This window comes from Crinia signifera, chromosome 6 (assembly GCF_055691185.1).
Source record: "Crinia signifera chromosome 6, ASM5569118v1, whole genome shotgun sequence".
Lineage (NCBI taxonomy): Eukaryota > Metazoa > Chordata > Amphibia > Anura > Myobatrachidae > Crinia > Crinia signifera.
Window position 1 is genome coordinate 4,389,658 of NC_139222.1, and position 15,233 is coordinate 4,404,890.

General features: G+C 47.7%; 1 protein-coding gene across 1 annotated transcript in view; it reads left to right on the forward strand.

Moving 5' to 3' along the window:
- Positions 1 to 15,233, forward strand: part of LOC146009898 (uncharacterized) — an 89,047-nt gene that overhangs the window by 9,790 nt on the left and 64,024 nt on the right. The window contains exons 5-7 of the mRNA XM_083150498.1: positions 10,001 to 10,098; positions 10,199 to 10,343; positions 13,998 to 15,075. Coding sequence (XP_083006624.1) covers positions 10,001 to 10,098; positions 10,199 to 10,343; positions 13,998 to 15,075 — 1,321 coding nt within the window. The remainder of the gene's footprint in view (positions 1 to 10,000; positions 10,099 to 10,198; positions 10,344 to 13,997; positions 15,076 to 15,233) is intronic.

The window sequence follows — 15,233 nt, forward strand, 5'->3', positions numbered from 1 at the left end:
CACTGTGTGTCTCCTACAGATGGGCCCAGTAACAGGAATACCCCAGAGAGATGTCCCCGTCCTCTGTATTCCCAGGATAATCACATATATACAATGTACTCAGTCACTGTGTGTCTCCTACAGATGGGCCCAGTATCAGGAATACCCCAAAGAGATGTCCCCGTCCTCTGTATTCCCAGGATAATCACATATATACCATGTCCTCAGTCACTGCGTGTCTCCTACAGATGGGCCCAGTAACAGAGATACTCCAGAGAGATGTCCCCGTCCTCTGTATTCCCAGGATAATCACATATATACAATGTACTCAGTCACTGCGTGTCTCCTACAGAGTGGCCCAGTAACAGGAATACCCCAGAGAGATGTCCCCGTCCTCTGTATTCCCAGGATAATCACATATATACAATGTCCTCAGTCACTGTGTGTCTCCTACAGATGGGCCCAGTAACAGAGATACCCCAGAGAGATGTCCCCGTCCTCTGTATTCCCAGGATAATCACATATATACCATGTCCTCAGTCACTGTGTGTTTCCTACAGATGGGCCCAGTAACAGAGATACCCCAGAGAGATGTCCCCGTCCTCTGTATTCCCAGGATAATCACATATATACCATGTCCTCAGTCACTGCGTGTCTCCTACAGATGGGCCCAGTAACAGGAATACCCCAGAGAGATGTCCCCGTCCTCTGTATTCCTAGGATAATCACATGTATACAATGTCCTCAGTCACTGTGTGTCTCCTACAGATGGGCCCAGTAACAGGAATACCCCAGAGAGATGTCCCCGTCCTCTGTATTCCCAGGATAATCACATATATACAATGTCCTCAGTCACTGTGTGTCTCCTACAGATGGGCCAGTAACAGGAATACCCCAGAGAGATGTCCCCGTCCTCTGTATTCCCAGGATAATCACATATATACCATGTCCTCAGTCACTGTGTGTCTCCTACAGATGGGCCCAGTAACAGAGATACCCCAGAGAGATGTCCCCGTCCTCTGTATTCCCAGGATAATCACATATATACAATGTCCTCAGTCACTGTGTGTCTCCTACAGATGGGCCCAGTAACAGGAATACCCCAGAGAGATGTCCCCGGCCTCTGTATTCCCAGGATAATCACATATATACAATGTCCTCAGTCACTGCGTGTCTCCTACAGATGGGGCCAGTAACAGAGATACCCCAGAGAGATGTCCCCGTCCTCTGTATTCCCAGGATAATCACATATATACAATGTCCTCAGTCACTGCGTGTCTCCTACAGATGGACCAGTAACAGGAATACCCCAGAGAGATGTCCCCGTCCTCTGCATTCCCAGGATAATCACATATATACCATGTCCTCAGTCACTGTGTGTCTTCTACAGATGGGCCCAGTAACAGAGATACCCCAGAGAGATGTCCCCGTCCTCTGTATTCCCAGGATAATCACATATATACCATGTCCTCAGTCACTGTGTGTCTCCTACAGATGGGCCCAGTAACAGGAATACCCCAGAGAGATGTCCCCGTCCTCTGTATTCCCAGGATAATCACATATATACCATGTCCTCAGTCACTGTGTGTCTCCTACAGATGGGCCCAGTAACAGAGATACCCCAGAGAGATGTCCCCGTCCTCTGTATTCCCAGGATAATCACATATATACCATGTACTCAGTCACTGCGTGTCTCCTACAGTTGGGCCCAGTAACAGGAATACCCCAGAGAGATGTCCCCGTCCTCTGTATTCCCAGGATAATCACATATATACCATGTCCTCAGTCACTGTGTGTCTCCTACAGATGGGCCCAGTAACAGGAATACCCCAGAGAGATGTCCCCGTCCTCTGTATTCCCAGGATAATCACATATATACAATGTACTCAGTCACTGTGTGTCTCCTACAGATGGGCCCAGTATCAGGAATACCCCAAAGAGATGTCCCCGTCCTCTGTATTCCCAGGATAATCACATATATACCATGTCCTCAGTCACTGCGTGTCTCCTACAGATGGGCCCAGTAACAGAGATACTCCAGAGAGATGTCCCCGTCCTCTGTATTCCCAGGATAATCACATATATACAATGTACTCAGTCACTGCGTGTCTCCTACAGAGTGACCCAGTAACAGGAATACCCCAGAGAGATGTCCCCGTCCTCTGTATTCCCAGGATAATCACATATATACAATGTCCTCAGTCACTGTGTGTCTCCTACAGATGGGCCCAGTAACAGGAATACCCCAGAGAGATGTCCCCGTCCTCTGTATTCCCAGGATAATCACATATATACAATGTCCTCAGTCACTGTGTGTCTCCTACAGATGGGCCCAGTAACAGAGATACCCCAGAGAGATGTCCCCGTCCTCTGTATTCCCAGGATAATCACATATATACCATGTCCTCAGTCACTGTGTGTTTCCTACAGATGGGCCCAGTAACAGAGATACCCCAGAGAGATGTCCCCGTCCTCTGTATTCCCAGGATAATCACATATATACCATGTCCTCAGTCACTGCGTGTCTCCTACAGATGGGCCCAGTAACAGGAATACCCCAGAGAGATGTCCCCGTCCTCTGTATTCCTAGGATAATCACATGTATACAATGTCCTCAGTCACTGTGTGTCTCCTACAGATGGGCCCAGTAACAGGAATACCCCAGAGAGATGTCCCCGTCCTCTGTATTCCCAGGATAATCACATATATACAATGTCCTCAGTCACTGTGTGTCTCCTACAGATGGGCCAGTAACAGGAATACCCCAGAGAGATGTCCCCGTCCTCTGTATTCCCAGGATAATCACATATATACCATGTCCTCAGTCACTGTGTGTCTCCTACAGATGGGCCCAGTAACAGGAATATCCCAGAGAGATGTCCCCGTCCTCTGTATTTCCAGGATAATCACATATATACAATGTCCTCAGTCACTGCGTGTCTCCTACAGATGGGCCCAGTAACAGGAATACCCCAGAGAGATGTCCCCGTCCTCTGTATTCACAGGATAATCACATATATACCATGTCCTCAGTCACTGTGTGTCTCCTACAGATGGGCCCAGTAACAGGAATACCCCAGAGAGATGTCCCCGTCCTCTGTATTCCCAGGATAATCACATATATACAATGTCCTCAGTCACTGCGTGTCTCCTACAGATGGGCCCAGTAACAGGAATACCCCAGAGATGTCCCCGTCCTCTGTATTCCCAGGATAATCACATATATACCATGTCCTCAGTCACTGCGTGTCTCCTACAGATGGGCCAGTAACAGAGATACCCCAGAGAGATGTCCCCGTCCTCTGTATTCCCAGGATAATCACATATATACAATGTCCTCAGTCACTGCGTGTCTCCTACAGATGGGCCCAGTAACAGGAATACCCCAGAGAGATGTCCCCGTCCTCTGTATTCCCAGGATAATCACATATATACCATGTCCTCAGTCACTGTGTGTCTCCTACAGATGGGCCCAGTAACAGGAATACCCCAGAGAGATGTCCCCGTCCTCTGTATTCCCAGGATAATCACATATATACAATGTCCTCAGTCACTGTGTGTCTCCTACAGATGGGCCCAGTAACAGTAATACCCCAGAGAGATGTCCCCGTCCTCTGTATTCCCAGGATAATCACATATATACAATGTCCTCAGTCACTGCGTGTCTACTACAGATGGCCCAGTAACAGGAATACCCCAGAGATATGTCCCCATCCTCTGTATTCCCAGGATAATCACATATATACCATGTCCTCAGTCACTGTGTGTCTCCTACAGATGGGCCCAGTAACAGAGATACCCCAGAGAGATGTCCCCGTCCTCTGTATTCCCAGGATAATCACATATATACAATGTCCTCAGTCACTGCGTGTCTCCTACAGATGGGCCCAGTAACAGGAATACCCTAGAGAGATGTCCCCGTCCTCTGTATTCCCAGGATAATCACATATATACAATGTCCTCAGTCACTGCGTGTCTCCTACAGATGGCCCCAGTAACAGGAATACCCCAGAGAGATGTCCCCGTCCTCTGTATTCCCAGGATAATCACATATATACCATGTCCTCAGTCACTGCGTGTCTCCTACAGATGGGCCCAGTAACAGGAATACCCCAGAGAGATGTCCCCGTCCTCTGTATTCCCAGGATAATCACATATATACCATGTACTCAGTCACTGTGTGTCTCCTACAGATGGGCCCAGTAACAGGAATACCCCAGAGAGATGTCCCCGTCCTCTGTATTCCCAGGATAATCACATATATACCATGTACTCAGTCACTGTGTGTCTCCTACAGATGGGCCCAGTAACAGGAATACCCCAGAGAGATGTCCCCGTCCTCTGTGTTCCCAGGATCATCACATAAATACCATGTCCTCAGTCACTGTGTGTCTCCTACAGATGGGCCCAGTAACAGGAATACCCCAGAGAGATGTCCCCATCCTCTGTATTCCCAGGATAATCACATATATATACAATGTACTTAGTCACTGTGTGTCTCCTACAGATGGGCCCAGTAACAGGAATACCCCAGAGAGATGTCCCCGTCCTCTGTATTCCCAGGATAATCACATATATACAATGTCCTCAGTCACTGTGTGTCTCCTACAGATGGGCCCAGTAACAGGAATACCCCAGAGAGATGTCCCCGTCCTCTGTATTCCCAGGATAATCACATATATACCATGTCCTCAATCACTGTGTGTCTCCTACAGATGGGCCCAGTAACAGGAATACCCCAGAGAGATGTCCCCGTCCTCTGTATTCCCAGGATAATCACATATATATACAATGTACTCAGTCACTGTGTGTCTCCTACAGATGGGCCCAGTAACAGGAATACCCCAGAGAGATGTCCCCGTCCTCTGTATTCCCAGGATAATCACATATATACCATGTACTCAGTCACTGCGTGTCTCCTACAGATGGGGCCAGTAACAGGAATACCCCAGAGAGATGTCCCCGTCCTCTGTATTCCCAGGATAATCACATATATACAATGTCCTCAGTCACTGCGTGTCTCCTACAGATGGGGCCAGTAACAGAGATACCCCAGAGAGATGTCCCCGTCCTCTGTATTCCCAGGATAATCACATATATACAATGTCCTCAGTCACTGCGTGTCTCCTACAGATGGGCCCAGTAACAGGAATACCCCAGAGAGATGTCCCCGTCCTCTGTATTCCCAGTATAATCACATATATACCATGTCCTCAGTCACTGTGTGTCTCCTACAGATGGGCCAGTAACAGGAATACCCCAGAGAGATGTCCCCGTCCTCTGTATTCCCAGGATAATCACATATATACAATGTCCTCAGTCACTGCGTGTCTCCTACAGATGGGCCCAGTAACAGGAATACCCCAGAGAGATGTCCCCGTCCTCTGTATTCCCAGGATAATCACATATATACAATGTCCTCAGTCACTGTGTGTCTCCTACAGATGGGCCCAGTAACAGGAATACCCCAGAGAGATGTCCCCGTCCTCTGTATTCCCAGGATAATCACATATATACATTGTCCTCAGTCACTGTGTGTCTCCTACAGATGGGGCCAGTAACAGGAATACCCCAGAGAGATGTCCCCGTCCTCTGTATTCCCAGGATAATCACATATATACCATGTCCTCAGTCACTGTGTGTCTCCTACAGATGGGCCCAGTAACAGGAATACCCCAGAGAGATGTCCCCGTCCTCTGTATTCCCAGGATAATCACATATATACCATGTCCTCAGTCACTGTGTGTCTCCTACAGATGGGGCCAGTAACAGGAATACCCCAGAGATGTCCCCGTCCTCTGTATTCCCAGGATAATCACATATATACAATGTCCTCAGTCACTGCGTGTCTCCTACAGATGGCCCCAGTAACAGGAATACCCCAGAGAGATGTCCCCGTCCTCTGTATTCCCAGGATAATCACATATATACCATGTCCTCAGTCACTGCGTGTCTCCTACAGATGGGCCCAGTAACAGGAATACCCCAGAGAGATGTCCCCGTCCTCTGTATTCCCAGGATAATCACATATATACCATGTCCTCAGTCACTGTGTGTCTCCTACAGATGGGCCCAGTAACAGGAATACCCCAGAGAGATGTCCCCGTCCTCTGTGTTCCCAGGATAATCACATAAATACCATGTCCTCAGTCACTGTGTGTCTCCTACAGATGGGCCCAGTAACAGGAATACCCCAGAGAGATGTCCCCGTCCTCAGTATTCCCAGGATAATCACATATATACAATGTCCTCAGTCACTGTGTGTCTCCTACAGATGGGCCAGTAACAGGAATACCCCAGAGAGATGTCCCCATCCTCTGTATTCCCAGGATAATCACATATATATACAATGTACTCAGTCACTGTGTGTCTCCTACAGATGGGCCCAGTAACAGGAATACCCCAGAGAGATGTCCCCGTCCTCAGTATTCCCAGGATAATCACATATATACAATGTCCTCAGTCACTGTGTGTCTCCTACAGATGGGCCAGTAACAGGAATACCCCAGAGAGATGTCCCCATCCTCTGTATTCCCAGGATAATCACATATATATACAATGTACTCAGTCACTGTGTGTCTCCTACAGATGGGCTCAGTAACAGAGATACCCCAGAGAGATGTCCCCGTCCTCTGTATTCCCAGGATAATCACATATATATATACAATGTCCTCAGTCACTGCGTGTCTCCTACAGATGGGCCCAGTAACAGGAATACCCCAGAGAGATGTCCCCGTCCTCTGTATTCCCAGGATAATCACATATATACCATGTCCTCAGTCACTGTGTGTCTCCTACAGATGGGCCCAGTAACAGGAATACCCCAGAGAGATGTCCCCGTCCTCTGTATTCCCAGGATAATCACATATATACCATGTCCTCAGTCACTGTGTGTCTCCTACAGATGGGCCCAGTAACAGGAATACCCCAGAGAGATGTCCCCGTCCTCTGTATTCCCAGGATAATCACATATATACCATGTCCTCAGTCACTGTGTGTCTCCTACAGATGGGCCCAGTAACAGGAATACCCCAGAGAGATGTCCCCGTCCTCTGTATTCCCAGGATAATCACATATATACAATGTCCTCAGTCACTGTGTGTCTCCTACAGATGGGCCCAGTAACAGGAATACCCCAGAGAGATGTCCCCGTCCTCTGTATTCCCAGGATAATCACATATATACAATGTACTCAGTCACTGTGTGTCTCCTACAGATGGGCCCAGTAACAGAAATACCCCAGAGAGATGTCCCCGTCCTCTGTATTCCCAGGATAATCACATATATACAATGTCCTCAGTCACTGCGTGTCTCCTACAGATGGGCCCAGAAACAGGAATACCCCAGAGAGATGTCCCCGTCCTCTGTATTCCCAGGATAATCACATATATACAATGTCCTCAGTCACTGTGTGTCTCCTACAGATGGGCCCAGTAACAGGAATACCCCAGAGAGATGTCCCCGTCCTCTGTATTCCCAGGATAATCACATATATACCATGTCCTCAGTCACTGTGTGTCTCCTACAGATGGGCCCAGTAACAGGAATACCCCAGAGAGATGTCCCCGTCCTCTGTATTCCCAAGATAATCACATATATACCATGTCCTCAGTCACTGTGTGTCTCCTACAGATGGGCCCAGTAACAGGAATACCCCAGAGAGATGTCCCCGTCCTCTGTATTCCCAAGATAATCACATATATACCATGTCCTCAGTCACTGTGTGTCTCCTACAGATGGGCCCAGTAACAGGAATACCCCAGAGAGATGTCCCCGTCCTCTGTATTCCCAGGATAATCACATATATACAATGTACTCAGTCACTGTGTGTCTCCTACAGATGGGCCCAGTAACAGGAATACCCCAGAGAGATGTCCCCGTCCTCTGTATTCCCAAGATAATCACATATATACCATGTCCTCAGTCACTGTGTGTCTCCTACAGATGGGCCCAGTAACAGGAATACCCCAGAGAGATGTCCCCGTCCTCTGTATTCCCAGGATAATCACATATATACAATGTCCTCAGTCACTGTGTGTCTCCTACAGATGGGCCCAGTAACAGGAATACCCCAGAGAGATGTCCCCGTCCTCTGTATTCCCAGGATAATTACATATATACAATGTACTCAGTCACTGCGTGTCTCCTACAGATGAGCCCAGTAACAGGAATACCCCAGAGAGATGTCCCCGTCCTCTGTATTCTCAGGATAATCACATATATACCATGTCCTCAGTCACTGCGTGTCTCCTACAGATGGGCCCAGTAACAGTAATGCCCCAGAGAGATGTCCCCGTCCTCTGTATTCCCAGGATAATCACATATATACAATGTCCTCAGTCACTGCGTGTCTCCTACAGATGGGCCCAGTAACAGGAATACCCCAGAGAGATGTCCCCGTCCTCTGTATTCCCAAGATAATCACATATATACCATGTCCTCAGTCACTGTGTGTCTCCTACAGATGGGGCCAGTAACAGGAATACCCCAGAGAGATGTCCCCGTCCTCTGTATTCCCAGGATAATCACATATATACAATGTCCTCAGTCACTGTGTGTCTCCTACAGATGGGCCCAGTAACAGGAATACCCCAGAGAGATGTCCCCGTCCTCTGTATTCCCAGGATAATCACATATATACCATGTACTCAGTCACTGCGTGTCTCCTACAGATGGGCCAGTAACAGGAATACCCCAGAGAGATGTCCCCGTCCTCTGTATTCCCAGGATAATCACATATATACAATGTCCTCAGTCACTGCGTGTCTCCTACAGATGGGCCCAGTAACAGGAATACCCCAGAGAGATGTCCCCGTCCTCTGTATTCCCAGGATAATCACATATATACCATGTACTCAGTCACTGCGTGTCTCCTACAGATGGGGCCAGTAACAGGAATACCCCAGAGAGATGTCCCCGTCCTCTGTATTCCCAGGATAATCACATATATACAATGTCCTCAGTCACTGCGTGTCTCCTACAGATGGGGCCAGTAACAGAGATACCCCAGAGAGATGTCCCCGTCCTCTGTATTCCCAGGATAATCACATATATACAATGTCCTCAGTCACTGCGTGTCTCCTACAGATGGGCCCAGTAACAGGAATACCCCAGAGAGATGTCCCCGTCCTCTGTATTCCCAGTATAATCACATATATACCATGTCCTCAGTCACTGCGTGTCTCCTACAGATGGGCCAGTAACAGGAATACCCCAGAGAGATGTCCCTGTCCTCTGTATTCCCAGGATAATCACATATATACCATGTCCTCAGTCACTGTGTGTCTCCTACAGATGGGCCCAGTAACAGGAATACCCCAGAGAGATGTCCCCGTCCTCTGTATTCCCAGGATAATCACATATATACAATGTCCTCAGTCACTGTGTGTCTCCTACAGATGGGCCCAGTAACAGAGATACCCCAGAGAGATGTCCCCGTCCTCTGTATTCCCAGGATAATCACATATATACCATGTCCTCAGTCACTGTGTGTTTCCTACAGATGGGGCCAGTAACAGAGATACCCCAGAGAGATGTCCCCGTCCTCTGTATTCCCAGGATAATCACATATATACAATGTCCTCAGTCACTGCGTGTCTCCTACAGATGGGCCCAGTAACAGGAATACCCCAGAGAGATGTCCCCGTCCTCTGTATTCCCAGTATAATCACATATATACCATGTCCTCAGTCACTGCGTGTCTCCTACAGATGGCCCAGTAACAGGAATACCCCAGAGAGATGTCCCCGTCCTCTGTATTCCCAAGATAATCACATATATACCATGTCCTCAGTCACTGTGTGTCTCCTACAGATGGGCCCAGTAACAGGAATACCCCAGAGAGATGTCCCCGTCCTCTGTATTCCCAGGATAATCACATATATACAATGTCCTCAGTCACTGTGTGTCTCCTACAGATGGGGCCAGTAACAGGAATACCCCAGAGAGATGTCCCCGTCCTCTGTATTCCCAGGATAATCACATATATACCATGTCCTCAGTCACTGCGTGTCTCCTACAGATGGGCCCAGTAACAGGAATACACCAGAGAGATGTCCCCTTCCTCTGTATTCCCAGGATTGTACAGAGGAGAATCACAGGACCCCACAGGAGGATCAGGTAGGTGGGATTTAGGGTCTCTATTACTGTTACTATGTGATTTCTGGAGTATGTTACATCTCACTTTAAATAACCCATTAAACAATGTCTTATTTTACAGAGTGAAGAACTAACTGATATAAAGAAAGAAGAAGAGACATATGAGATTGATATGAAGGCAGAAGATACAGAGGGAGGAGAAGAGACGTATGTGAGGGGCAATCAGCAGTATAAGGAGGAAGAAATCCCTACAGATATCAGCACAGGTGAGTAATAAACACATTACAGAGTTCACATCATGTCACTGTGTGTTACCAGCCCAGAGATCTGACCAGTCTCCTCCCTGCACTCTCTGATATATCAGGAGCCATCAGCCCCTATTATACTCCTGCTCTCCCCCTCACATCATGTCACTGTGTGTTACCAGCCCAGAGATCTGACCAGTCTCCTCCCCGCACTCTCTGGTGTATCTCATACATCAGGAGCCTTCAGCCCCTATTATACTCCTGCTCTCCCCCTCACATCATGTCACTGTGTGTTACCAGCCCAGAGATCTGACCAGTCTCCTCCCCGCACTCTCTGGTGTATCTCATACATCAGGAGCCATCAGCCCCTATTATACTCCTGCTCTCCCCCTCACATCATGTCACTGTGTGTTACCAGCCCAGAGATCTGACCAGTCTCCTCCCCGCACTCTCTGGTGTATCGCATACATCAGGAGCCATCAGCCCCTATTATACTCCTGCTCTCCCCCTCACATCATGTCACTGTGTGTTACCAGCCCAGAGATTTGACCTGTCTCCTCCCCGCACTCTCTGGTGTATCGCATACATCAGGAGCCATCAGCCCCTATTATACTCCTGCTCTCCCCCTCACATCATGTCACTGTGTTACCAGCCCAGAGATCTGACCAGTCTCCTCCCCGCACTCTCTGGTGTATCTCATACATCAGGAGCCATCAGCCCCTATTATACTCCTGCTCTCCCCCTCACATCATGTCACTGTGTGTTACCAGCCCAGAGATCTGACCAGTCTCCTCCCCGCACTCTCTGGTGTATCTCATACATCAGGAGCCATCAGCCCCTATTATACTCCTGCTCTCCCCCTCACATCATGTCACTGTGTGTTACCAGCCCAGAGATCTGACCAGTCTCCTCCCCGCACTCTCTGGTGTATCGCATACATCAGGAGCCATCAGCCCCTATTATACTCCTGCTCTCCCCCTCACATCATGTCACTGTGTGTTACCAGCCCAGAGATTTGACCTGTCTCCTCCCCGCACTCTCTGGTGTATCGCATACATCAGGAGCCATCAGCCCCTATTATACTCCTGCTCTCCCCCTCACATCATGTCACTGTGTTACCAGCCCAGAGATCTGACCAGTCTCCTCCCCGCACTCTCTGGTATATCTCATACATCAGGAGCCACCAGCCCCTATTATACTCCTGCTCTCCCCCTCACATCATGTCACTGTGTGTTACCAGCCCAGAGATCTGACCAGTCTCCTCCCCGCACTCTCTGGTGTATCTCATACATCAGGTGCCATCAGCTCCTATTATACTCCTGCTCTCCCCCTCACATCATGTCACTGTGTGTTACCAGCCCAGAGATCTGACCAGTCTCCTCCCCGCACTCTCTGGTGTATCTCATACATCAGGTGCCATCAGCCCCTATTATACTCCTGCTCTCCCTCTCATATCCTGTCACTGTGTGTTACCAGCCCAGAGATCTGACCAGTCTCCTCCCCGCACTCTCTGGTGTATCTCATACATCAGGAGCCATCAGCCCCTATTATACTCCTGCTCTCCCCCTCACACCATGTCACTGTGTGTTACCAGCCCAGAGATCTGACCAGTCTCCTCACCACTCTCTCTGGTGTATCTCATACATCAGGTGCCATCAGCCCCTATTATACTCCTGCTCTCCCCCTCACATCATGTCACTGTGTGTTACCAGCCCAGAGATCTGACCAGTCTCCTCACCACTCTCTCTGGTGTATCTCATACATCAGGATCCATCAGCTCCTATTATACTCCTGCTCTCCCCCTCACATCATGTCACTGTGTGTTACCAGCCCAGAGATCTGACCAGTCTCCTCCCCGCACTCTCTGGTGTATCTCATACATCAGCAGCCATCAGCCCCTATTATACTCCTGCTCTCCCCCTCACATCATGTCACTGTGTGTTACCAGCCCAGAGATCTGACCAGTCTCCTCCCCGCACTCTCTGGTGTACCTCATACATCAGGAGCCATCAGCCCCTATAATACTCCTGCTCTCTCCCTCACACCATGTCATTGTGCAGCCCAGAGATCTGACCAGTCTCCTCCCCACACTCTCTGGTGTATCTCATACATCAGCAGCCATCAGCCCCTATTATACTCCTGCTCTCCCCCTCACATCATGTCACTGTGTGTTACCAGCCCAGAGATCTGACCAGTCTCCTCCCCGCACTCTCTGGTGTATATCATACATCAGCAGCCATCAGCCCCTATTATACTCCTGCTCTCCCCTCACATCATGTCACTGTGTGTTACCAGCCCAGAGATCTGACCAGTCTCCTCCCGCACTCTCTGGTGTGATATAACTAGAGACAGGATTATATGCAACAAAAAAAGCTTGAAATATGCATGCAAATATGCATTTAAAATATGCATGAAAAGTGTTAAAATATGCTACATTAAATAATAAATAAAGTAATTTTTAACTTATTTATTTAAAAATCAGCATACAATTAGTTGCAAATAAACCTCAAAAATAGGCCCACAGCATCTGCAGATGTCAGTATGCTGGCTGCTACAGCAGACTGCAGCGTCCAAAGCTCTTCTTGCATAAACTACACGGACCCTCATCTCCAGCGCCAATGGATCAAATGTCAGCATAGCGTGTGAGGGCGGCGCAGTGGAAGGCTTCCTCCCTGCGCCGAATACGCACTGTGACACGGCATTTCCTCCACGTCGCGTGATGTCACAACCCTTCTGCCCTCCTCCTCTGCTGCAGAAGCCTGTCTCTTGGTGTAAAGTCCCAGGCCAGGGGCAGGCAAAGGTTCAGGAGCTTCGTAATGGCATCCGCTCTGACTGACTTTTATAAACATGGATTGGCAGCCTAGAGCAGTGTCAGACATAGCGTACATCCAAGGTTCCCCACACTGCGCACATATTGCCCCAGCCTGCACACTCTACCACTACCTGTCCAGCAGCAGCAAGGCAATGCAGTGCTGTGACTCGCGGGTGGGAAGAGGGCGGGGCCTAAAATATGCACCATCACTAGATTTTAGGTAAAATATGCAATAACCAGTAAGAATGGTCAAAATATGCAAATGCATATGCAAATATGCAAATGCATATAATCCTGTCTCTAGATATAACAATATGCAGTGTTTTAGGCAAGTTCCATTGAACAAAACAAAGAATTACTGTGGATAAAGTGACACAAGAACTATGATTTAGGCCGGTGTGTGTGTGTAGTAGGTGACATGCTGGATTGTCACATTGTACAGTATATATCTTTATATTAATATCCGTATACTAGGGTCAGCTAATGATTTAAATATTTTTCCAACATCTGCCGATTTTTTTTTTTTTTTTTTTTTTTTTTTTTTTTTTATGGCAATTTGGGGCATTTCACCAAAGTCTGTACTGATAAATGAAACTTATTGTGGGAAAACATTTCTATTTCCATATATGTATGTTATTCCCAGCAGATGGATTTAACAGCCGGAATGTCTCAGAGCACAGGTCTTCAACCTGTGGCCCTCCAGATGTTGTGGAACTACATGTCCCAGCATGCCCTGAGGCTTTTTGGCATACTCTTATAGGAAAAAATGTGGCAATGCATGCTGGAACATGTAGTTTCACAACATCTGGAGGGCCACAGGTTGAAGACCCATGTCTCAGAGGATCATCTCGTTTTATCTCCAGATGGTGAAATGGAAGAAAGAAATGTTGTGCGAGATTCTCGAGAAGAAATCCCTATTACCCCAGTTATACACCCAGCACAGCACCATGGACATGTGTTACCTGCTTCCTCTGATCATGGGGAATATTCTCCTGATATCTCTGATATTGTATCTGCTGTAATACTATCTCCCTGTACCATAGATGGGAAATGTTTTACACAGGACACAGAGCTTATTACCCATCACCCAGCAAATTGGAGGTCATATTCCTGTTCTGAGTGTGGGCAATGTCTTACAGATAAATCAGTTCTTTTTAGACATCAGAGAAGTTACACAGGTGAGAGACCATATTCATGCTCTGAGTGTGGGAAATGTTTTACAGCGAAATCGCATCTTGCTGTGCATCAGAGAAGTCACACAGGAGAGAAGCCATATTCATGTTCTGAGTGTGGAAAATGTTTTCTAGATAAGTCACGTCTTGTTAGACATCAGAGAAGTCACACAGGAGAGAAGCCATTTTCATGTTCTGAGTGTGGGAAATGTTTTACACAGAAATCACATCTTGATAAACATCAGAAAAGTCACACAGGTGAGAGGCCATTCTCATGCTCTGAGTGTGGGAAATGTTTTATAGATAAGTCACGACTTGTTGTACATCAGAGAACTCACACAGGAGAGAAGCCATATTTATGTTCTGAATGTGGGAAATGTTTTACTCATAAATCACATCTTGTTACGCATAAGAGAAGACACACAGGAGAGAGGCCATATTCATGTTCTGAGTGTGGGAAATATTTTACAGAGAAATCCGCTCTTGTCAGACATCAGAAAAGTCACACAGGTGAGAGGCCATTTTCATGCTCTGAGTGTGGGAAAGGTTTTATAGATAAGTCACGACTTGTTGTACATCAGAGAAGTCACACAGGAGAGAAGCCATATTTATGTTCTGAATGTGGGAAATGTTTTACATATAAATTAGCTCTTGTTATACATCAGAGAAGTCACACAGGTGAGAGGCCATATTCATGTTCTGAGTGTGGGAAATGTTTTACACGGAAATCACATCTTGATAAGCATCAGAAAAGTCACACAGGGGAGAGGCCGCTTCTATGCTCTGAGTAAGAGAAGGTACTTTGGGGGTGATTCACTTTGGCTTGTTCAGAGCCGAGTTCGGTACAGAGACCGATGTTTCGGCTCTGTGCATGGATATAGGTGAATGTACCCATGTTCAGGGCGCAGTGTGAACGTCTTCGGCAAA